The sequence below is a fragment of the Pinus tabuliformis genome, chromosome 8 (assembly GCF_031772625.1).
Source record: "Pinus tabuliformis cultivar Carrire ecotype Pingquan chromosome 8, CPIR1, whole genome shotgun sequence".
NCBI classification, from domain to species: domain Eukaryota; kingdom Viridiplantae; phylum Streptophyta; class Pinopsida; order Pinales; family Pinaceae; genus Pinus; species Pinus tabuliformis.
In genome coordinates, this window is record NC_142294.1 from 382,160,960 (window position 1) to 382,186,905 (window position 25,946).

The 25,946-nt window shown below is 39.5% G+C and overlaps 1 protein-coding gene across 1 annotated transcript in view; it reads left to right on the top strand.

Moving 5' to 3' along the window:
* MAP1D (methionine aminopeptidase 1D) overlaps window positions 1-25,946 on the top strand; it is a 494,905-nt gene that overhangs the window by 282,651 nt on the left and 186,308 nt on the right. Inside the window, exon 7 of the mRNA XM_089372168.1 lies at window positions 19,603-19,682. Within this exon, the coding sequence (XP_089228294.1) occupies window positions 19,603-19,682 (80 nt within the window). The remainder of the gene's footprint in view (window positions 1-19,602; window positions 19,683-25,946) is intronic.

The following is a 25,946-nucleotide window of genomic DNA, read 5'->3' on the forward strand; positions in this document are numbered from 1 at the left end:
ATACACACTTGGATCCCTGGATTGATGGTTAGCAAGTAAGCCTGATGGTACTTAGATTGGCTAATTGTTAAAATTGTGAACTATGGCCAAACTCCATGTGGGTCATCTTATTAAGGGAAGCTGATATTTTTCTTGGATACCTCTCATCGAGAGGTGTAGGATTGATCTAAAAATCATTCGATTCCGATAAGTATTCATGGAGATATGAATTTATTTGTGTTATGGGACAATTTGTCAAGGTTGGCCAACAACCAAATAAACCCCACATGTGCTCAATGTTTTAGCGTAAATATAGGTGGCCTTCAACTCATTTCAACACACTAGGGATCTCTTCCTCTCTCTACTTGTCTTTGGGTTTTAGTAGGAGGAGAGATCTTAAGGGATAACACTACCCTAATCCAGAGGGCAGAAGCCGGAACTGCCGGAACTACTCGAATTGCCGGAATTGTCGGAACTGTCGGGAATATTCGGAATTGCCGGGAACAACCGGAACTGCCGGAAAAGCCGGAACTGCCGAAAAAGCCGAAAAAGCTGGAACTGCTGGAAATGCTGGAACTGTCGGGACTGCTGGAATTGCCGGGAACAACTAGAACTGTCGAAACTGCCGGGAACAACCGGAACTGTCAGAATTGTCGAGAGCTGCCGAAACAGTCGGAGCATTTGTCTCCGAAGGAGAGCAACACACAAGGGATAGCTAACTAACATTGAGACAGTTGTATGGTACTTAGCAGCAAATACACCAAGCATGCAATGTTACAACTAGCATGCAAGGGACAACTAGCATGCAACAACAAGCATGCTAAGGACAACAAGCATGCTAGGGACAACAAGCAAGCAAGGGACAACAAGCAAGCAAGGTGCAGCCAACACACAGGTCAGGATGGCAACATGGTGCAACAATGGCACATAATGCAGTACAATGATGGGTACAGTCATGATTAATGAAGCGTAATGAGATGCAACATAGTGATGATGGGTGCAGCATGGTGTAGCGAGGTGAGGTGCAGCATGATGACGAAATGTAGCACAACGATAGGCGAAGGAGTCACCTTGGAGAATCAGTTGAAGCAGCATCTCTTCAATTGATTGCATGTGTCATCTTTTTAGAGATGATCTATGCCCTTATCTAGATAAGTCAAAGTGTTGAGTTCTATTGTAAACGTACTATTTCTCTCTCTCTCTGTTGAGCTATTGAAGAACATATAAGAAGAATTGATCAAGGGTTCCCCACATTGGGGTTTGTGCCTGGCTAGCGCCACATCTTGTGTCCTCTTGTCTTGGCTTGTCTTTTGCGATTTATGTTTATGTTCTATCTGCAATTTGCTTTAATGCTGATGTGATTGATAATCTGGAAAAGATATGGAGCTAACTGTGAAAATTGAAATAAATTGCTCTAATCATAGAACATACCTAAAATTAACATGGTATCAGAGCTGAGGTGAAGACAATGCCCAAGCAAGAGTGGAAGAGCAATCACCGAATACAGTTGGGAAGGACAAAAGGATCAGTGGGTTCCTCATCCCTCTTCAAATTCACTAAGGGTGAAGTCGAAGCAGATAATATTATCAGAATGGCACAACGGAATATGGCCTACCTAAAGATCGCTTCATTGGAAGACCAGATCTTAGGGTGGAAGGAAAGGCAGATAACTAGTTTGGGCATTATGTGAAGGAGTGTTCGAATGGCAGGGACACATCACTTGATGATGGTAACAATCATTCCAAGGACATCTTCAATGATCAAAGGAATGACAGGTAATGCAGGTCATCAAGGAAATGGCCGACTCTTCATAGAAAGCGAGGAACCCCAGGTATGAAGAATCAAATGTTGTTTCTCATAAGATAAAGAAGCGTTGTCTTGTATTGGCCCTCTCCTTAAGATTCTTTGGGAATCTGGCTTACTGATTGTAGTGCTTCAAGGCCCTTCGTTGGATAGAAGGGTGCACTCTCTAATTTGGTAGAGATGGAAACAATCATGGGATTATACTTGGAGCCGATGCCACCTATCCTAGAAAGGGTGTAGGGAATGTTACCCCTCAATTGGTAACTCGATTCATTACAGAATCTCTTTTATGTACCTAATCGCAAGAAGAACCTGTTGTCCATTTCACTAATGGAAGTCAAAGGTTACGAGGTGGCACTCATCAATGGAAAGGTACGTGTTTGAAAATAGAATTTTCAAAGATGCTTTTTCTCATGGGTTCAGGGTTGGAAATTTGTATCAAGTTGCAGGATGGTCCATTAGGGATCATGTCAATTGACATATCGCATCTCTAATACCGGAGGTCTACCTATGGGGCCCTACCTGATGGGAGTCAAATGGTGATAGGGATGTTTGAATTCAAGTAGAGCATGAAGGTACATGTCTGATATGTACCGAAGGAAAATCTTATAAGGGGACGATTCCCCTCATGCAACAGGTCCACAGGTTTTGGAACAACCCGACGAGTTTGAGATTCATGATCGGGAATCTCATGTATACAGGTGGAAGAAAGCCCTCTATGGCTTGAAGCAAAACACCTCGGGCGTTGTATGAGAGGATTGATAGCTGTCTGATGAAGTTGAGATTCACTAGGAGTGAAACCAATCCAAACCATTACCCGAAGGTTGTGGATCATAGACCTCTCATACCGACACCTTATAAGGATGACCTATTTTTGACGAGTGCAGACCCTCTCATTTGCAGAAGTAAGAGGGAGTTGGATTCCAGATGTGGAATGATAAACTGCAAGCCTGTGACTATCTCGAGGATCTTAACTTTCAGAAGTTGTGTGGTAGTGATGTTAGGCCAGATTTGGGAAATGCCTTTGAGTTTCATAAACTCATTCGCGTTGATGTTCTTGGTGAACTTCTGTCCGGACATATGTTTTGCAGTTAGCATGGTAAGCTCATATTTGGTTGAGCCTCACTGAATTGGTGCCAAGAATCTTCTGAGATATCTTCGAGGCACAATCTCTCATGGATTGAGATACATTGCCGGAAATATGAAACTGCATGATTATTCGAATGCTGACTGGGCAAGCAGTGTGGAGGATCACTAGAGCACTTCTCAGTGCTGGTTCTCTTTGGATTCTGCTTCGATATCATGGATGAGCAGGAAGCAGAAGTCGGTTGCTATAAGCACTGCTGAGACCGAATACATAGCTACGAGTATGATCTCGTGTGAAGCTGCATGGTTGCAGAAGCTCTTAAGTGAGCTGTTTGTACACATGGCGAATACCACTGTGATTCTCTGTGACAACAAGAGGGTGGATTCGATTATTGAGGAATCCTGTATTCGATGATTGCTCCAGCAGATAGACATCAGATACTGCTTTATTTGCAATATGGTAAGTCGATGAGTGAGGAGGCTCCATCGCATTGAGATTGATGTACAGGTTGCAGACATTTTGTCATAACCCCGGGGAAAGGTCAAATCTGTGACTTTCCCGAACGACTTGGAGTCGTTGAGAGACCTTCTTATAAGGGTCCTGCATGTTGCATGCATTGAGCTCTGGGAGCTCTGGGGGGCTTGGGGTACTTATTGGAGCCACATACGAGCACAGGGCGACTCGCCCTCCCCTTGTATTGCGCTATGAACAGGATGATTAGTTCTTCTGTGGGCCAGGATGATTAGTTCTCCCGTGGCAACTGTGGAATAGGATGATTAGTTCTCATGTGGGTTGGGGTGATTAGTTCTCCCGTGGCACCTGTGGAATAGGATGATTAGTTCTCTTGTGGGCCAGGATGATTTGTTCTCTGTCGCGATTATGGAACAGGATGATTAGTTCTCCTGTGGGACAAGATGATTTGTTTTCCGTGGTGACTGTGGAACAAGATGATTAGTTCTCCTGTGGGCCAAGATGACTAGTTCTCCGTGGCATCCACTAACAGGATGATTCGTTCTCCTGTGGACATGATGATTAGTTCTCCTGTCAAGGCATGCTACCCATGCAATGTGGGACTCATGGGAAGTACCTCTCATCTGATCAATGAGTAGGGAAATTAGGATAGGGACCATAGTAGTACTATCGATGGACGCATTGCTATATCTACCGTACTCCCTATGCTAGGATGACCTACATTGATCTGGGATCAATGAATCTGATCTGGGATCAGTATGAGTGGTTTGAGACACTCTCTTGTGACATTGATTTGGGATCAATGAAATTGATCTGGGATCAGTATGAGTGGTTTGAGACATTCTCTTGTGATATTGATCTGGGATCAATAAAACTGACTTTGGGTCAGTAAGAGTGATGTGACACACTCTCTTCAGATGAAACTGACATCGGGTCAGTAGAGAATGGTATGAGACATTCTCAATCAATTCTTCTTCTTCATGGTTCAGCAGAGAAGAGCAGTTTATGGCACTGATGGTAGAGATAGTATAGTTGGACATATGGATTAGCAAATGGAGTTATCCCTAGTTGAGAGGGAGTGTTAAAATTGGCAACTAGGGCCAAACTCCATGTGGGTCATCCTATTAATGGAAGCTGATATTTTTCTTAGATACCTCTCATCGAGAGGTGTAGGATTGATCTGAAGATCATCCGATTCCGATAAGTATTCATGGAGATATGAATTTATTTGTGTTATGGGACAATTTGTCAAGGTCGACCAGCAACCAAATAAACCCCACATGTGCTCAACGTTTTAGTATAAATAGAGGTGGCCTTCAAGTCATTTCAACACACTTGGGATCTCTTCTTCTCTCTGCTTGTCTTTGGGTTTTAGTAGGAGGGGAGATCCTAAGGGATAATGCTACCCTAATCCAGAGGGCAGAAGCCGAAACTGTCAGAATTGCTGGAATTGTCGGGAATAGCCGGAACTGTCGGGAATAGCCGGAACTGTCAGGAACAACCGGAACTGCCGGAAAAGCCAGAACTGTCGAAACTGTCAGAAATGCCGGAACTGCTGGAACTGCTGGAAAAGCCGGAAATGCCGAAAAAGTGGGAAATGCCGAAAAAGCCGAAGTTGTCGGAAAAGTTGGAAAAGCCGGAACTGTCGGAAAAACAGGAACTGCCAGAAAAGACGGAACTGCCGTAAAAGCCGGAAAAGATAGAAAAGCCGGAACTGCTGGAATAGCCGGAACTGCCGGAATTGTCGGGAACAACTGGGACGGCTGGAATTGCTGGGAGCAGCCAGAACTGTCGGGAACGGTCGAAACTGCCAGAACTGCCGAAATAGCCGGAGCATCTGTCTCCAAAGGAGAGCAGCATGCAAAGGATAGCTAACTAACATTGGGACAATTGTATGGTACTTAGCAACAAATACACCAAGCATGCAATGTTACAGCTAGCATGCAAGGGACAACTAGCATGCAACAACAAGCATGCTAAGGACAACAAGCATGCAAGGGATAGCTAACTAACATTGGGACAATTGTATGGTACTTAGCAGGAAATACATCGAGCATGCAATGTTACAGCTAACTAAGATTGGGACAGTTGTATGGTACATAGCAGCAAATACACCAAGCATGCAATGTTACAACTAGCATGCAAGGGACAACTAGCATGCAACAACAAGCATGCTAAGGACAACAAGCATGCAAGGGACAACAAGCAAGCAAGGTGTAGCCAACGCATAGGTCAGGATGGCAACATGGTGTAACAATGGCACATAATGCAGTGATGGGTACAATCATGATTAATGAAGTGTGATGAGATGTGACGTAGTGATGATGGGTGCAGCATGGTGCAGTGTGGTGAGGTGCAGCATGATGAGGAAATGCAGCACAACGATAGGTGAAGGAGTCACCTTGGAGAATCAATTGAAGCAACATGTCTTCAACTGATCTCATGTATCATCTTCTTAGAGATGATCTATGCTCTTATTTAGATAAGTCAAAGTGTTGACTTCTGTTGTAAACATACTATCTCTCTCTCTCTCTCTCTGCTAAACTATTGAAGAACATATAAGAAGAATTGATCAAGGGTTTCCCCACATTGGGGTTTGTCCCTGGCTAGTGCCACATCTTGTGTCCTCTTGTCTTGGCTTGTCTTCTGCGATTTATTTTTATGTTCTATCTGCAGTTTACTTTAATGCTGATGTGATTGCTAATCTGGAAAAGATATGGAGCTAACTGTGAAAATTGAAATAAAATGCTCTAAGCTTAAAACATACCTAAAATTAACACTGATAGCTTTAGTCCATCTTAGTCCCACTCAGATAAATTGCCGTGGTCAAGAATCTAGTTCATGGCATCGTGAGTGGCTTAAACTGTTGGAGGACCTTGGATAGATTTCCCTGGTCAGGAATCTAGTCCATGGCATTATGGTGCCTAAACTCTTCATAGTTCATATGGTTTGAGATCTTCCTTGTACTTGTATATGTTATTATGAATACCTCCCTGGTTAAGAGGGAGTGTTGAAAAATGTAACTAAGTTCGGTCTTCATAAATGTATTTGAGTCATTATGTAATGTATTTATCAAAAGAATGGAAAATAATTTTTTATTATTATCACAAGGACTTATTAAAGCCTGGGTTTCATGCTTGGGTCATCATGTTTTAGGTCAAAGTGCCCATTGAGGACTTGTGGGATATATTATGAGTCATTAGAAAGATTTATTATTGAGTCAAATTAGGTATTTGACACCTCCACGCCAAGTAGGCCTCAAGGAGATCAAGTCGGCCTCAAACATGGCAATTTAACCTCACCTCATGCCTATATATACAAGGAGATCAAATTCATTTGGAGCACTATCTCACTCACTCATAAGTTCGATATCCAGAAGAAAGAGCTGGAAAAGTGTGAAGAAGGAAAGGAGGCTGAAAGAAGTGCGAAGTTGGTGAAAGAGGAAGGAAAAGAGAAAATTGAAGTTCTGGGCTCTCTCCCTCTCTCGTTTGGATTCCTTTGGGAGATCAAAGTTTTCCTTGTCTAGTCGAAGTTGTTTCTACCATCTGCTGGGTCGAAGTGTTGCTGCTTCAGGGTCGAAATTCTGGGTCGAAGTCACTGGAAGAGGACGATGAATTGGTGGTTGGAGGAGGTCTATGTCTAGGTTGAAGAGTCTCAAGAAAACTGTTGAAGGAAGCAATTTTGACTGGGTTTTCTGCTAGATAGGGGTTTTGCCTTGGTAGAGTGCCTACATCTTGTGTCTTGTGTTTTTGTGATCTTCATACTCACATAATTTGGTAATTTCTTGATGAAAGATAATATAAAAAATAAGTAAAAGAAGCCAGCATAATTCACAAGTAATTATCATGAAAGAGAAATCTAACCCTAATTCTATAGCATTGAATTCTCAACAAAAATCTACTCTAATAAATTGAAATATAAAAACCATAATATAAATACGCAAAATAAACTATCTAATGGCATGAAATAAAAGGGAGTAGGGTTAGAGATACTATACAAAATGATGATCAAATCAATATAACTTTTTCATTTCCATATTAAGATTCATATACGCTACTTCAGTTAAGGCAAACCGCGTGTATACGCAACTGTGTGTAATGCAACAAACGTATATCCAATAAACTTATGATTCAATTAGTTGATACTTAATGAGTGCATCAGAACATTATTAACCATATGAACAGTAAACAGGGGCAGTAAAATAGAACAGATCATCACACACAAGAAGCACACATGAACACCGTGATGTAAGGTGGAAACCCAATGTGGGTGAAAACCACCTGCTGCAAGTCGTCTCAATCTTCTTTTTAATAAGAAAATTCCTTTTACAATAATTCTGTACTGGTGCAGTCTTATACCAGTACATAGGCTTCTACCTGCAGAAAGCTACAACCTTTTCTCGTTCTCCAGACTCTCCTGGAAGGGAGCTACAACCCATTTAGCTCTTGTACTAGCCTATCCATTTACTAGTACGTAGGTGCCGGCCTATTGAATGCTCCAACCTTCACTCGTTTTCCAGCTGCTACTGGAAGGGAGCTACCACCCCCTTAGCTTTTGTACTAGCTGATGTACTAGTATGTAGGTGCCGACCTATAGAAGGCTACAACCTTCTCTTTCTTCCTCTAGGTACCACGTTTCATAAATTTTCAGATTGGATACTCATGGAACACATCATCATAATCTGAAGGCCACATTTCATCCAATTTTCATACTGGACCCATCAACAACATTGAAGCACAAAATTAATTATCACAGCAATACACCCATCAACTACACCTGCATCATCAATCTCTGAATCACCCAATACTGAGACACTGAAACCCTATCAACAACACAGTCACCAGAACACAGAACAAACAACAGAACTCTGCAACAATAACTAGATCCAACTACAACTTCAATTATCATATCTCATAATGTATACACTACTATGAAGAACCAAACCCGCGTACATACGTGCTTTCACCAAAGCCAACCCGCGTACAGATTTGCAAATATTTACTCATAACTTTGTGGCTGTTTCAAACATCAGTCATACCCAGATCATAACATTCATACAATAAAACATGCGTCAATAATTTAGATCTAGTCTATCCATAATCAAACCATATAATGATAAACATTCCAAGCCTTAAGATCCTAATCCATCCTTAGATCTTGTTCTCCATCAACCGTTGAGATTCCTCCTTAGCTTAGATCAAGCAATGCATCATGAACCCATAACCTGCATACTGGATCTCATACTTCATCAGATATTCAAGACTTTCTCAATGCATTTGCCTAATAATCTTCTTCTCCTTTTATAGTCTTAGGCCTTACTCAATACCATGGTTCAAAACCATTGAGAACCAATACTAGGGACCCAATACCTGGGTTCAACACTTCGGACGCAATACCAAGGACCAAAACCATAGGTTTAAATACCACGGACCCAAAAATAAGCTTTCCACATGTACGCGCTTTTTCGTGCATGAAAGTGCGTGCATACGCATACGCAACTTTTGATCAGCAATCCCGCGTGTTTACGCGCCTTTGTATGTAGTGAACCTGCATGTATACCCTACTTGGTATATAACGAACCTGCGTATATATGGGACTTGGTACATAGTGAACCTGCGTATAACCTGCATATGTATAGGACTTGGTATATAATGAACCTGCGTATATACTCTTCTTTCTTCATTCTTTGTAGTCTGATCATCAACTCTTTGCTACTGACCTGTTGCACTATGATCTGTCATCTGTGTGAGTTTCCATCAAGGACAACACTTGTATCATAATGCCAACAATCTCCCCCTTTGGACTTGATGGCAAAGCTAACTTGTCATACTGAGAACTGTCATCTGATTCCTTTGAGCTGTCCTGCATCCCATGTATTCTGTCACATCTGATATCTCTTTTGTAGATTCATCTAGTTATATATAAGTGAGTTGTTCTTCTACGAGTGGGTTGCCATCAAGTACAACACATCCATCATAATGCCAACAGTCGAAGTGTTGCTGCTTCAGGGTCAAAATTCTGGGTCGAAGTTGCTGGAAGAGGACGCTGAATTGGTGGTTGGAGGAGGTCTATGTCTAGGTTGAAGAGTCTCAAGAAAACTGTTGAAGGAAGCAATTTTGACTGGGTTTTCCGCTAGATAGGAGTTTTGCCTTGGCAGAGTGCCTACATCTTGTGTCTTGTGTTTTTGTGATCTTCATACTCACATAATTTGGTAATTTCTTGATGAAAGATACTATAAAAAATAAGTAAAAGAAGGCAACATAATTCACAAGTAATTATCATGAAAGAGAAATCTAACCCTAATTCTATAGCATTGAATTCTCAACAAAAATCTACTCTAATAAACTGAAATATAAAAAACATAATATAAATGTGCAAAATAAACTATCTAATGACATGAAATAAAAGGGAGTAGGGTTAGAGATACCATACAAAATGATGCCCTATGGCATCAGATGTCATCTCTATAGTATAGTTTCAGCATCTTCTCATTTGTTGGTAGGTCTGCAAGATTGTCTTCCAAAGTGTTGAGACAAAAAGAATTGGCTCCAACGATCCCTCTGATAACATATGGTCCAAGCCACAGACTGTTGAACTTTACATGGTTGTCGGGCTTGTCATTTTTGCAATCCCATAATAGTACCATATCACCAACTTGTAAATATCTTTTCCGTGAATATTTGTCTAATCCTTTGTTTGTTTTGGCCTGGCTCTGGCATATGTTATCAAAAGTGTTCCTACGGGCTTCATCAAATTCCATTATTTGATCTATTCTTTTTTGAATTGCGTTTTTGTCCTCTGTAAAATGTTGAAGGAGTTGATAAGCGAGAAGCTTTATATGAACAGGGAAAGTATCTCCCAAACCATAAACAAGCTCAAAAGGTCTTTTTCTAGTAGCCCTCTTCTTTGTGATTTTGTTAGCCCATAATGCATACTTGATCTTATTGTCCCAAGATCGCGTATTATCCCCCACAATCTTCTTAAAGATGGTGATTAAATTTTTATTGCTCGACTTAGCGAGACCATTTCCTTGGGGATAATAGTTTGAAGAATGCGATAGAATAATGCCATACTTGAAGCAGAAGGAAGAAAGTTCGGAAGAGTTGAAGGCTTTGGCATTTTCAGTCGTAATCTTGGTTGGAACACCAAGTCGGGTATTGATATGATTTTCAATGAAGTCCATGTTGAGAGAGAAAGAATTGGCTCCAACAATCCCTTTGATAACATATGGTCCAAGCCATAGACTGTTGAAATTTACATGGTTGCCGGGCTTCTCATTTCTGCGATCCCATAATAGTACCATATCACCAACCTGTAAAGATTTGTTCCGTGAAGATTTGTTGAATCCTTCCTTTGTTTTGGCTTGGCTCTGGCATATGTTATCAAAAGTGTTCCTACGAGCTTCATTAAGTTCCATTATTTGATCTATTCTTTTCTGAATTGCGTCTTTGTCCTTTGTAAAATGTTGAGGGAGTTGATAAGCGGGAAGCTTCAGATGAACAGGCAAAGTTACTTCCAAACCATAAATAAACTGAAAATGAATTTTTCCAGTAGCCCTCTTCTTTGTGATTCTATCGGCCCATAATGCATACTTGATCTTACTGTCCCAAGTTCACATATTATCCCCCACAATATTCTTAATGATGGTGATTAAATTTTTATTGCTCGACTCAGCAAGACCATTTCCTTGGGGATAATAATTTGAAGAATGTGATAGAATAATGCCATACTTGAAGCAGAAGGAAGAAAGTTCAGAAGAGTTGAAGGCTTTGGTGTTGTTAGTCATAATCTTGGCTCGAACACCAAGTCGGGTATTGATATGATTTTCAGTGAAGTCCATGACAACTTTCTTAGTAGCATGCTTTGTTGGAATGGCCTCAACCCATTTTGTGAAGTAATTAGTTGCTGTCAAAATCCAAGAATAACCATTGCTAGAATTTTGGTTAAATTTTCCAATGAAATCTAAGCCCCATTGCTGAAAAGGGGCTTCTGCTATAACAGGTTGGAGAGGCAAGGTTGCTAATTTCTGCTTCCCTGTGAAAAGCTGACACTCCTGACAACTTCTGACAAATTTGTGCACATCTGAAAAAATGGTGGGCCAGTAATATCTTGCACACAGAATCTTGTGGGTAGTGGTTTTTGCTGCAAAGTGCCCTCCACAGAATCTTGCATGAAATTCAGTGATGAGCTTTTTAGCTTCATCCTTACCAATGCATCTGAGTATTATCCCATCCATATTTCTCCATCCAAGGCCATCCTTTAAGATACAAATTTAGATGCCTTTAATCCGAGAGCCCTCCTTTTATGGGCTACCAAGTGATCAAGGCAAGTCAAGTTTGTCAAATAATAGATGATGTCATTATACCATTCGATCCCTTCCAGCTTTTGAAGCTTGGGAGATATAGAAGGCTCAACAACCTCATTCTGGCAAACCATCTCTAAGGTTTTCTCATTACTTTCTGTCAACATTTGAGCTAATCCTTGACCTTTGACAAGCTTGGTTGGTCTAATTTCAAGATCATATTCTTGAATCTTAGTTACCCATCTGGCACGAGTTCCCAAGCAATCAGTTTGAGTTAAGATATATTTGATAGCTGAGTGTGGAACAAATGCAATAATTTTTGAATAACCCACATATGTCCTGAAATGCTTAAGAGATTTGACCAATGCATAAGCTTGCTTTTCCATGATGTTATACTTTAATTCTGAGTTTTGCAATGACCTACTCATGAAGGCAATTGGTTGTTCATGCCCATCCTTGTTCTTTTGTAACATAGCACGAGCAATAGTATCTTTAGAAGCAAATGAAAATATCATAAAGTCTTTTGAATAATCCGGGTTAACCAAGACAGGGGCTTTGACAATGGCATACTTGATATCCTGAAATCCCATTTTAACCCCTTCCTTCCAAATAAATTATGCATATTTGTTTAAGAGGCGTTGTATAAGCTTAGCAATCTTAGCATAGTTTGGAATGAATCTACTGAGAAAATTTGTCTTACTGAGGAAAAACTGAAGGGACTTAAGATTATAACTTAATGGAAATTGCTGAATAGCCTCAACTCTTTCTGGATCAATCTTGATGCCATCTTTGGAAATGATATATCCCAAGAATTTCCCTTTGGTCACCCCAAAAACAGACTTGTCCGGGCTTAATGATATGCCAAATTCACGACATTTATCAAAAACCTGCCTTAGATGATTGATATGTGCTTTACCATCCTCAGAGAAAATAGTGAGGTCATCGTGATAAATCTCAATGATTTGGGCAATTAATTCCTTGAAAGCATAATCCATGGCCTTCTGAAAAAGTAGGCCCTACATTTGTTAACCCGAAAGGCATTATGAGATATTCAAAAGTAACCCAAGGTGTGGTGAAAGTGGTCTTATTGCTGAAATTTTGATGCTCTATGCTGTTACAATCACTTAAATCCATATCTTCTTTATGTTGCAAAATAAGTTAAGTAATTGTAGATAGAACATAAACGATATAAACCATATGCACAAGGGAAGACAACCAAGAACTCAATTAGACATACAGAATTGAGGTCAATGACTAGGGAAAAACCCACAAGGGTAAAACCCAACCAGATTGTTCTTCTGTTAGAAATCAATTGTTCAGTAGAGATACAAAGTACACTGAGAGAATGAAGAAGTTCACCCAAATCTGAAGAAGATCTCTAACAACCGTAGCTGATGCAAACACTGAATTACTTTGGCTCTCCAAGATCTGCTCTTGCTCTTCAAGACTCTTTCTCTCTCTCTCTCTCAATCTTCCTCTAGACTCTCCAACTCTCTCTTTCTCAAGTTCGAATTTTCCTCTCACAAGCATAAGTAAGTGTATCAAGTGAGGATGAGAGGCACACATATATAGGAAGTGCAAGGAGGTCGAATTCGTGAGGGAGTAACTCCTATGCCTTGAGGAGGAGTTACATATGCCAAAATAGGAGTGTAACTTATGCCATAAAGGAGAGGAGTGTAACTTATGCATTAAAGAGGTGTAAGAGGAATCTTTTTATGACGAGTCATTAAATTGTGTAAGAGAGTGCAAGAGGTGCGTAAGAGCATTAAAGAGAGAGAGGAATGAATCCATTAAGGGATAGAGCGAGAGTAACATATGCTTAATTGAGGGGAGTTACATATGACATGATTAAGTCTCATGATTGAGAGATTTGAATTTCTTTTTTATAATAATATAATAATATCATAAAGAGGATAATAGTAATAATACTAATAATATTGATGACTAAGTTAAAAATTAAACAACTGATATTAATTATGGACAAGTTAAGTGATTTTCATCGTATATATATGATTACGAATTGATGGAAAGCGATTTACTATTTTTGGAAAGTCATGGTTGCAAAGATAGACATGACTTTCTATTTTTAGAAAGTCACTTTAGAAAGGTCGGAAATGCAATTTTATTCAAGGAAATTCATCCCATAGCTGTCAATTTTCAAAACTTCCTCTCAGCTAGGGAGGAATTTCTTTATGATACAAGGATCTTTACTATCTCTTCTATGGAACAATGATGTTACAATATAATGAAGAAGAATCATCATAGGGGAGATACATCCATCACCCTATACACACTTGGGGGGAATCCACTTGTTAACACATGGCAAGGATCTCGCACATCCACAACTCATCATTGCTCGGGGGATCCACTTGTAAGACAAGGATCTCGCTCATCCAAGGCTCATCACAACTTGGGGGGATCCACTTGTCAACACATGAGAAGGATCTCGCTCATGCAAGGCTCATCACTACTTGGGAGGATCCACTTGTCAACAAATGGCAAGGATCTCGCTCATCCAAGGCTCATCCTTGCTTGGGGGATCCACTTTTCAACACATGACAAGGATCTCGCTCATCCAAGGCTCATCACTTCTTTGGGGGATCCACTTATCAACACATGACAAGGATCTCAGTCATCTAAGGCTTATCATCCATGACCACCCTCTCTAGGAAAGGTCACATTTGTCAGTCCAAGCTTCTCTCTAAAAACCAAGAACTTTCCTTTTGGCAAAGGCTTGGTAAGAATGTCAACGATCTGGTCATCAATTGATATATGATGAAGTCTTACTGCTCCTCTTTGCACCATATCCCGGATATAGTGATATTTGATCTCATTGTGTTTGGAGTTGTCATGGAACACAAGATTTTCAGCAAGTCGAATCTCACTCTTATTGTCATAGTAAATTACTATAGTATCCAATACTTGTGAAAGTTTCTAAATAGAAATCCAATTGTAATGATTAATATTATTTCTTCTACTTATTAACTCAGAAATAAGTTATTCACAGTGTTTCTACAACAAATATCGAAATAAATTCTACTGCAGCCTTCACAATTAAAATACTGCGGAAAGTGAATGCAAAGAAAAATACTAGCACAAGTATAACCACGATGACATAATTATTTTTGGACAATTGTCCACGGAAAAACACATTGTGGGAAAACCGGTGCAGCAGATGAGGGTTTATTTATTATTCTTAAGCAAAAATCTCATGTACAAGATACAACTAATAGAATAGAAGAGGATTCTCTATGAGAAATTTTACAGAAACTTCTCAACAAATTTCTAATTCAAGAGAGGACCTCCTTCCCCCTCTGTGTCTCACTGCGTGGGCACTGTGCAGTCCCAGTGTCACATTGCATTTGCGTTGTCCCTCCTCTGCGTCACCGTCTTTGCGCTGACCTCCCTATGTTCTACGTCTTCTGCTCCTCCATTCCCGACTAATGCTGATACCCTCTCTCTCCTTCTCACCTGCAACTCTCCCTCAGATTCGATTTTTTGTTGCCGAACTTCAACCAGTTAGAAAATCGATCTTACTCGGGTAATTGAGTATTTGCCTCTGGTGTCGTTTCCAAATGCCCATCGATGTCCTTCTTATAATCCTCCAGTTGAGAACCAACGGCCCCGATTATATTCTAATCAATGGCTCATATCATTTGGACTCGATCTTCGTCTTCTTCTAGAAGTTACACCCACAGTTTAGATTAATATCCATTAATTATTTTAATTTCACAAGTTTAGACTTAGGGACCGATTAAAAATAATTAATTATTTTAATAAAACTGTCTCTGTGTGGAATTTCCCAAAACGATTTCTAGGTATTGTGGAATACATGTGTATAAGCCTCCCTGCAAATTTGAGACTTAGAGCACATTTGATGCTACCAGAAATCAACACTTCCTCTTAGCGAGGAATGTGCTCTAGTAACGCAACCTGCCGAAGCATCACCTTGTTCTGTAACATCTCCCTCTACACTGCTGATGTCAGACATCAGTGTCCACCAACTACTACGCAAATGCTGCATTTGTACTGCTGCTGACCCTGCTATTGCCAACACTGCATATGTACTGCAACTCTTTCTCATTTTTTGCCACTGTAAATGAGAAATTGCCTGTTTTTGCTACTGAAACAGATTCTCTACCATACCCGTCTGCTCTCTGAACTGAATAAACTTAGCTCTTCTCAGAGCCTATGTGAGTACGTCTGCCACCTGATCTCCTGTGGGGACATACTACAGCTGTATTGCCACACGCTTAACACAGTCTCTGATAAAGTGACATCTGATATCAATATGTTTCGATCGATCATGAAATACTGGATTCTTAGAGTGTTTGTACAACTCTAATTATCGCAGTAAACCCTGGTCGCTTCCATCCTTTTTATGAACAAACTCACAAGCAGTTTTCCAAGCGATATAGCTTCGCACATAGCTGTGCTGGCTGCCATATATTCAGCTTCTGCTGAGCTCAGAGCTACCGACTTCTGTGTCTTGTTTCACCTAGAGATCATTCCTGATAAAACACTGAAGCAGGGTACTTTTCCGGTCTATTGAACTACCTGCCCAATCTGTATCTGTGAATCCATTTAATTTGACGTCATCCCCCTGAGTATTTCAACCCATATCCGACTGTTCCACACTCATATGTAAGAATGTGCCTAGCTGTTGCCCAACGCACCCTTTTCAGTGCCATCACGAACTGACTAATGGTGTTGCAGCGAAGCAAATGACTGGCCTAGATTTGACCAGATACATGAGCGAACCAATGAGCTGTCTGTACAAAGTGGGGTCCACCTCCTTATCTCCTGATGCATCTATTTTCTTCTAGTTGGTGATCATGGGAGTAGCCATGGGTCGAGAATCCTGCATTCTGAATCTCTTCAAAATCTCTGTAGCATATCTTCCTTGTCGAAGGAAGATCTCCCCAGTGTTCTGCCAAACTTCCAACCCTAGAAAATAATGCATCAACCCCATATCCTTCATGTCGAATTCTGCTTCAGGATTCTTCTTGCAGTCCTATATGAGTTTAGGTGGCTCTGTTAAAAAGAAGTCATCCACATATAATACCAAAATAAGTGGCTCATTCTCTACCATTAAATAGTAAAGATTGGGATCAACATCACTCTTCACGAATCCTAACTGCTACAAGTAACTATCAATCCAGCCATACCATGCTCTACGTGACTGCTTGAGCCCATACAAGGCTTTCCTCAATTTGCATACTTGAGTTCTCTTTTCATGAGTTTCGAAGCCTTCGGGTTGTTCTATATACACCTCTTCTTCTATCTCCCCATTCAAGAATGTTGTCTTGACATCCATCTGGCGAATCTACCATCCCATTTGAGCTGGTAGGGATATAACGGATCTGATAGAGGTATATTAGGTTACTGGAGCAAAGGTCTCTTCATAGTCTATTCCTTCTTTTTGTGCGTACCCCTTTGCCACAAACCTAGCCTTGTACTTCTCTATACTGCCATTTGCAACATACTTGATCTTGTAGATCCACCTTGATCCTACAACTGATCTATCCTCTGGTCTAGGTACTACTTCCTAGACATCAATCTTCATGATAGAACTATACTCTTCTACCATGGCATCCACCCAAACTTGGTGTTGGACAACTTCCTGAAAGCTAGAGGGTTCTTCAACTGGTGCTACCAAGGCTTAGGGTTTGATTCCTCTTACTTGATAATTATTTGTGAGATTTGTTGGTGTTTAATTATTTTGTTATATCTTCTTCATCATGCAAATACCAAAACCATAAAGTACATGAAGATCACAGGAACAAAAGAGAACACAAGATATGGGCTCCAAGCTAGGGCAAAACCCCTCCAAGGGGAAAACCCAGGAGAATTCTTCTCTTCTTATAGAATAAGGTCTAAGTGAGACATCCAAGACCCAGAGACCAAGACCAAGACCTCCTGAAGCACCAAGTCAACCCTCTAAAGAAATCTTCCTCAAAGTTCTCAAGATCAACGTCTTCAAACTAGCCCGACTTCAGAATTTCGGCCCAACTTCACAACTTTTCGGCCTTGCAGCTTCAAAAAATTTTTGGCCCTGCAGCTTCAGAGGATTTGGGTCCTACAACTTGCAAAGATGCCCTAGAATCTCACATGTGTGAGCCAAAGATGCCAAAAGCAGAAAGATTCTTCTTCTTCTTGCCTTGTTTCTTCTTCTTCTTGACCATTGCACGTCTCTGCAACTTCTCTTTCTTGGAGATCGAACTTGTGAGTGATGTTCAAATGAGGTCGAAGTCTCTTCTATATATAGCCTTCTCAAGTGGTCGAATTAGGCCTCTTTAGGCCGACTTGTCTTTGGAAGGGCTGACTTGGTCTTGGAGTCAAATAGTATTTTCTAGATCAAAAATAATATTTTCTTTTGATTACAAAATGCTCGAAAGGGACTTTGGCTCTTGACAAAATTTCTTATTGACTCAAGAAACCCCAGAAGCATGAAGACCATGCTTATCTGTAAAAATTATAATAATAATATATTTTTCTCTTTTTTTCTTTCATAAAATTTACATTGATACAAGTACAAATACAATTATGAAGACCGAATCTAACAGAAAGGACACTTACATAACTTCTGAACCTGCAGCAAAGCATCTTGCAATCATCCATCACTGCAAAGGCAGCATGCCATTTCAAAATAATCATTTGCTGTTGCAGGCACACCTAGACATTCCATCTTCTCAACTGCTATCAGAGCCTCTGCCGTTTTGCCTTGTTTTCTAAAAGTGTAGATGAGCTTTGTAAATTTAACCATTTGGGGTCTGTTTGTGAGCACAACGATGATTCAAAACAACTCTCATTTGTGATCAAAGTGATCTGAGCTCTACTGATCATATGATCTGCCTTAAAAGCATGCTTTATCACAACTGCATTAATCTCCTTTGGCAAGAGAATCCTGCTTGACTGGTTTTTCCTCTGTTAAATCTCTTTTCTACATTAAAATTAAAGCCCTGACCTATATGTAACACATCAATAAATGCATGAGCCTCTTCTGTGTATCCTCATCCAGAGCTTGACACTTTCCAGAGAATATTAAATCCAAGGGAAGAGATCCAGAACTCCCTAGTTTAAAATTTGCATTTGCGTTGGTGAATAACAATTTGCTACACTTCACTTCAGGACAGTCCATTGGCCTGCAGATCATGCGAGCTTCACCTAAATCACCATCCAATCCCTTATGCAAGACATACTCTAAAGCTTCATATAGGCCTTTTTGTGGAATAGGCTCCTTTAAAGATCTCGCTCTTTTGAGAAGCCTTCCATAGGTGCCCCTTCCACTTTTATCTGGGTAAGAACTCATATCACAATGTCAGATAGTCCAAGATCCTTCCCATAGCAAGGATGATCAGTTTATCCTACCCATGACTGCACTCCAACTATTCATGATAGCTTTCATGCATAGCTCTTAGCCGTTCTTGGTACTCCTTTTCTCAAGCTGAAACTGCATTATCTGTTTGCCTTCTCTTTCTATTTCTGTACATACTGAAGGGTTACTAATGTCAGTTTTGTGTCCTAGGTTCTCCAATACCAGCAGAAACAGATGCTTGTGAGAAAAATCTGTCTCATGCTTGAACTGTATCATGAAACAGACTGAGGAAAAACTGAGTGTTAACAGGTGTACATTGCTAATCCTGGTTCCGAGGATGATAATGATTGATTCTCGCTTTTACTTACAGTCTATTCACCTACTACTTTGATATTGTATTCATAGTTGGCTCCCAAATATAAGTAGAGTTTTTCTTCATGTACTTCTAGATCTAGGTTTTCTTTTGTAATCCTGGAAGACGACTTTTGCACTCCACCTAGCACATATTTTGGTAAGTTGTACTCCTGAGTCCCAGTTACCTATTATAGTCATCAATGGACAATAATATGATTTTGTTCGATTTGATTTCTCAATGTTATAGATTTGAAACGTCAGTGATTGTATGCATGTTTTGTGGTCCAGGTAACTGAAGAATGTTTGCATAAAGCGATAGCAATTTGTGGACCAAGAGTGGAGTTTAAGAAAATTGGGGAAACAATAAAGTATGTATATTGCAATCACTTGAGCTCATAGACTGGGTGTTAAATTCAATAGAGGTTATAATTTTCCTTTTCTTCTTGTTAAACATTGTATAAATATTGGTACTCCTTGGCTTCATACAACATTTGGTTGCTTTCTCTAACATATTATGCAAAAAGTTGCATTCATTTCTTTCCCATTGTAACTCCAAAATTATTGATATGAATTTTGCATTATGTTCATATTGGATGAACAACTCAGTAAAATAACCTAATTGCTTAAATGCACCTGTTTTTTTTTTTTCCTTTTTAATTCATGTTATATTACATCATTGTATGAAATCAATCAATGAGACAACTTGCAGTCATGGAGACTAACCTTTTTTGCATAAAGTTTTGAATTCAATTGTAAATAGCTTGGACATGCCATTTGAGTTGATAAATCTTCACATAGGTTGTTTCATAATATCCATCTCACTCACACCTTGAAGTTAACAACTAGAAAGAAAACAACTCTTTGAGAGGGTTATGTATTGTAACCATAGTCCATTACACTTGATGCCATCATCAAACTCTATTGCTAGTATTCATTTGTGTGTTATTTTAAGGCTATCATGGAAAACAAATATGACACCTTGCGAAATCCTTATGAAGGCCATTTGTCTATGGCTGTTGGTATACAGGGTGCATCTTTTGTATATAGGAATGAATTGACAATAATAAGCTCCCCCGAAAAGTTATACAACTCATCGTTGGGGGTTGTATTCGTAGCTAATTGAGAGCATCCAAAGGAATATGGGAACATTTGCCTCAAAATCTAACAGGTCTTGTGATGGTGGCTCACAAGACAAGAGCTACGCCAAGGGACAACAATATGAGGTCTGGCCCATTGCCCTTGTTGACCTCTACTGGTCAACTACCCATGCAGTACACCCCCTTCTTTGCAAGAAGGGGCAGCACCTGATCAGCGTTTCCATGCCATCCTGCAGTCATCAGCAGCTTGATCATTTTGATTGTAAACCCAGTCTGCATGTATGAATTGTAAATAATCTTAGCAGACATGAGTCGTGTATGTGTATTGCCTAGGTGGACCTAATTTTCTAGTGGTAATCTACGTCCCGGAAGGTTTTTCGTCTCACCGATCCATGGATCGGCAGAGTTTTCCTTCAAACCTGACCCCAAAGCCGGGATGGATTTTGTCCTTAGAACTTTAGGAGAATCCTAGTGTGTTGATCTGCTAGATTATAGTTGTGTCGCAGAACTGGGTGTTTTGTGAGGGTCTGTATTAAGTGGGTTTGTCCCCTTGAGATGTAAATTGTAAAAAGTCATCATGAAATGTGTCTTGAGGGTTGAAAATGTTTTAAATCCCCTCGTGAGTCCTAAGTCCTAGGTCCTAGGTGATGTTTCCAAAGGCTTAGTTCGATGATCCATTTAAAAAATAAAATAAAATAATAAATAATAAATAATTTAAAAATTTAATAAAAAATAATAAAAAATTAAAAAATTAAAAAATTTTAAAAATGAAATAAATAAAAAATAATAAAAAATTTTAAAATTTTAAAATTTAAAAAATAATAATATTTTAAGTGAATAAATCGACGGATGAGATCAAGAGATGTCTTGATCCTCATCAACGGTCGAGATCATTTCTACATGGATCATTCGAACTGGCCGTTGGGATCATTTCCTTTATATAGGGTCTTAGGTGGTCATTTCAGATCATGGGATCTGTGAGTCTGATACTGAAGAAGCTCTCTTGTAAATCTGTTTCTGGTTAATAAAAGAAGACTTTGGGGTCCATATCTTGCTGGTGTTACTCTCTTAAAATGCTGTGAGATTGTTTCATTTTCTGCATATGTTATTTTTAGCCGTTAATAATAGCTTTTTGTAGAGTATTGTGAGCACAGGTATCTTGTTCACTTGCTGGGGTTTGGGTGCTGTTAGGGTTTCTGAAGTAATGGCAGGTATCTCCATTACTTCCTGAGATCTAGCAGCATTTTTGCCCTCTTTATTGACAGTTGTTTTGAGCTGTGCAGAAAACATCATTGAAGGAAATTTTGTGGGCGTTCGGGGAAGTTCTCGGCTGAACCAGCCAACTCCCGCAAGCATTTTGTGTTGAGCCCAGTTGGATTTGATCCTGGGTCTATCATTCGGTTTATTTTTTCTAATTTGCATGGGAGATTTTCTGAAGTTCTTCACAGTGACAATCTGAAATCTTTGTTTCTTTAAAATATCTCGTGCTTACTGCTGAATCTGGCTGTTAAGGGGCCACATTTGTAAATTAATCAGTTGTTTAGGGTTTCAAATTTTTCTGATCTAGGGTTTTAGATTTCTTTGCTTTATGCGATTTTGATTAGGGTTTTCAGTGATTTTGTCCTTTTCAGGTTACCAGAAACAATGACATGAACCAGTGATCAGCAAGCTAGCGAACCTGTGGACTCGCATGCCTTTCGATACTACGCAGTCACTTATGCATTATTATCATGAAAGTCAAATCTGTATCATGTTAATGGAATTGATCAGTGAGGCTGTCACGGCATAATCTCTCCTCCAAAACCGCTGACAAAATTAAAAAACAGAAGGTGATATCCTGAAACGTGGTTGTGTGGGCATCGAATTTTTTAACATGCCGGCAGCAGGGTAAGTCCAAGCTGTAGCGTGCAGCATATATTTTGACGGAAATGATTCACGTCCAGCCGTTGTCTTCACATACGCCTGCGTTGTCATTGGTTGCTGTTTTTGCGTGGAGATATCAAAACGTTAGCAGCGGGAGCTCCAGGTTGAAAGCCAGCTTCGACTCGATCTACAATCACTGCAACTTGTCTTGCGTTTTCATCATTGGGGCGGATGATATCTTGAAATCGTATTCCTATCCTTCTAAAAAACGTTCACACCAGCATTAAATCATAGTCACGTCGGCAGCTAGGGGTTACGCTTTCATTCAAGCGTTTTTTCCTCTTTCGAATAGCTGCGTTTGGGGTTTATTGCGATATTTCAGAGCCGCAGGTATCATCGCATTCAACGGGCCAGGTAAATGAGGCGAGTTCTGAAACGATTTAAGAGATTTTCTCCACGCATTCGGTAATTTTCGCTGAACAAGGGTTACGGTACCTTCATCGTTGGCTATGATCTATTACTGTTTACCTTCTCATTCGCAAACCCTCAGGTAATGACTGTATTGTTTCAAGTGCGAGTAAGTCTGGACTATTTCACTTGCACGTTCAGATCAGGGTAGCGTTTCCATTTCTACGCGTTCATTTCTGCGGGTCACGTATCAGGTAAATCGCCCTTTTTTTTGATATGGATATATAATCAGTCCTGTGAGGTAACGTAACTTTGGCTCTTAAGTTTAGATTTATTGTATAGTTTCATTTATATTTTAACTTTAGATTTTGTTTATTAGTTTTTTTTTAGATTTAGGTTTATGTATATGTTTGTATAGTTAATTGTTTAGATTTAGTTTTACTTTTTTTATTTTTTAGATTTATAAATTTTAATGTAGATTTTTCTTTTGGTTTTTGTTTAATAATAAAAAATGATTTTTTATTTTTTTTTTAATTTTTAGGCTTGGTTAAAAATTCGATTTTGGTTAGGTTTTATTTTTTATTTGACCTTAATTAGATTTTTAGATTTTGGTTTTATTTTTTGTTTTAAAATATAAAAAATAAAAAATTTCTTTAGATTTTAGATTTAGTTTTAAATTTTCATAGTTTAGATTTTTTAGTTTTAATATAAAAAAAGATAATAAAAAATATTTTTAATGAGTTTTTTTTAGGGTTTTAGGTTTAGATTTAGAATTTTGCTTTTTTAAGTCCAAAAAAAAAAAAAATTTGGAAAATTTTCTTTTTTCGGATCCAGTTTCAGTTGTCTATCATGTTATATTTTTCATGCTGAATTTTCAGTCGAGATGCGAAGTTGATATCTGGTTAATAATTTACGATTCTCGTGGTGGTTTCAAGCATTCATCTTTTCGAAGTTTTCAATTGCTGGATATCGTTTTGGTCATGTGATTTAGCTGATGATAGATGGTTGTTGTTCATGGTCCATGTTTCTATATCATTTAACAAGTAATCGTTTCTACATCAATCTCTTAAGGCAGTGGTCTGCTAACTAATCAAATCCATCGAGTGCTTTTATATCGTATCTCGTGTCTCCCAACCAACTGTTTGGCAGTTGGTCTTCATTATCTCACAGGGTCTAACCCCCCTTAGCCGTGGGAGACAGGCTTAAACAGAGGGATCGGGGATCAGAGTGACAGCCCCCGGTCTGAGCGTTGTCTTGTCAATCTGCGCAACAACAGCCCTATAGTAGGTTACCTAAAGGATCTATTAAGTACAATTGAATAAGGTGACAAGATAGGCTTAAGGAAGGGTGCTCAACTTAAGAACATGGCTTAGCTAGCACAAGGCAATTCACACCCTCCAAAGAGGCCTAGTTTAGGCACAACGTGATCTAGGGTTTAAACATTAGCAATGTAAATAGGCTTCCCTAAGGTCTCAGAGTGAAGAAAATGATTCCAACTGTTAAATTTCCAAATACCAGCCCAGATTTATTTTCTCACGAGAATTAATTTTATTACCAACAATTTATTTATTTAGCAAAATAAATTTTGAATTATAGAAAAATAAAATCATTGGTGTGTGTGTATATATATATATCAGAGAGATCAATCACACATTGCAAAAATAATTCACCCACAACAATTCTCCGACATCTATTAATTTGAAAAATATGTGTTTTCGACCCACAACGCTAAAGGAAAAATACAATAATTGGAACCTATGACTCGGCCCCCATAGGATGAATTTGGCCCAAGGAATTTCGACACTTGGAAATCAGCCTTGGAAGTAATTTGGCTTGAAGGAAATCGACCCCACTTATCACCAGAACTCGGCCTTTGCACTCAACAACTCGGCCTTGGTAATTCTTCCTCCCCAACAACCGCACCTCACTGCAGCTAGTCGGCCTTGCAATCTCCACATCTCAGCCTCCTGGATTCACCCTCAATTCTCCCTTACTTCTACTCCACTGCGCTTCAGTCTACTGAGCCATTCACACTAGAGAAAATCACTTTCGTTGTGACTCACTTTCTTGAGCTCTTGTGTGTCTTCACATCTTTGCTAGGCTTCTTTTATAATTTTCATGAAGCCCAAATCCTTAACCCTAATCTTCCTTCTAGAAGATCTTGGAGATCAATGGTTGAGATTATTTCTAAGTCACTTAAATAATTAAATTGTTTATCCTTAGAAAATGGCTTAACTGTACACAATAATTATTTGACTTTAATTATTGTACTTTTCTTATGTTAGACTTAGGAATGAACATATAAATAACTTAATCCACGAAGCAAGCACCTAAAGAGGCAATAAATAACCTTCCACATGCTAAGACACCAAGGCTATGCAAAAGACCTTCCAAAGCTACTACAAGCTTCAACACTCCTAGCAAGGAAGGATTTCTCCACCACCCCCAACTTATTTCAGTACTTAACAAACTTCCCTTTTACTAGAGGCTTAGTGAGAATATCTGCAACCTGTTCCTCTGTGGAAATGTACTGTAGTCTCACAACACCTCTCCGAACCTTGTTTCTAATGAAGTGATATCTGATCTTGATGTGCTTGGACCTTCCATGAAACACAATTCTCAGAGAGCTTGATCCAAATTTGATTATCATAGTGAATCACCGTTGGCCCCTTCTGTAGATCAAATAGTCCTGCAAGCATCTTGCAAAGCCATACTGCCTCATAGCTCGCCATACTTGTTGCCATGTACTCTTCTTCTTTTGAACTAAGTGCTCTTTATTACTACTTCCTGTTGTACCATGAGATCATAGCTGATCCCAAGCTAAAGCAATATCTAGTCATGGATGTTTTTCCCACAACACTCCTTGCCGAATCAGAATCTGTGAACCCTGCAGCGCCACACCACCAACATTGACATATCTTAGTCCAAAGTCTATCGTACCTCGTAGGTACTTCAACACATGCTTCGTTGACACCCAATAAACTTGTCTTGGTTGCATCATGAACTGGCTAAGTGTGTTAACAACTAAACATATATCTGGCTTAGTGTTGACCAAATACATCAAGGAACCTATCAGTTATGTATACAGTGTGGGATCCACCAACTTGCCTTCAGAAACACCTAGCTTCTTCAAGTTAGTGATCATCAGTGTAGACATCGGCCTGCAATCGTCCATCCTGAACCTCCTCAAGATCTCAGCTGCATACTTTCCTTGTCCAAGGAACATCTCTCCTGGCTATTGCCACAACACCAATCCCAAAAAGT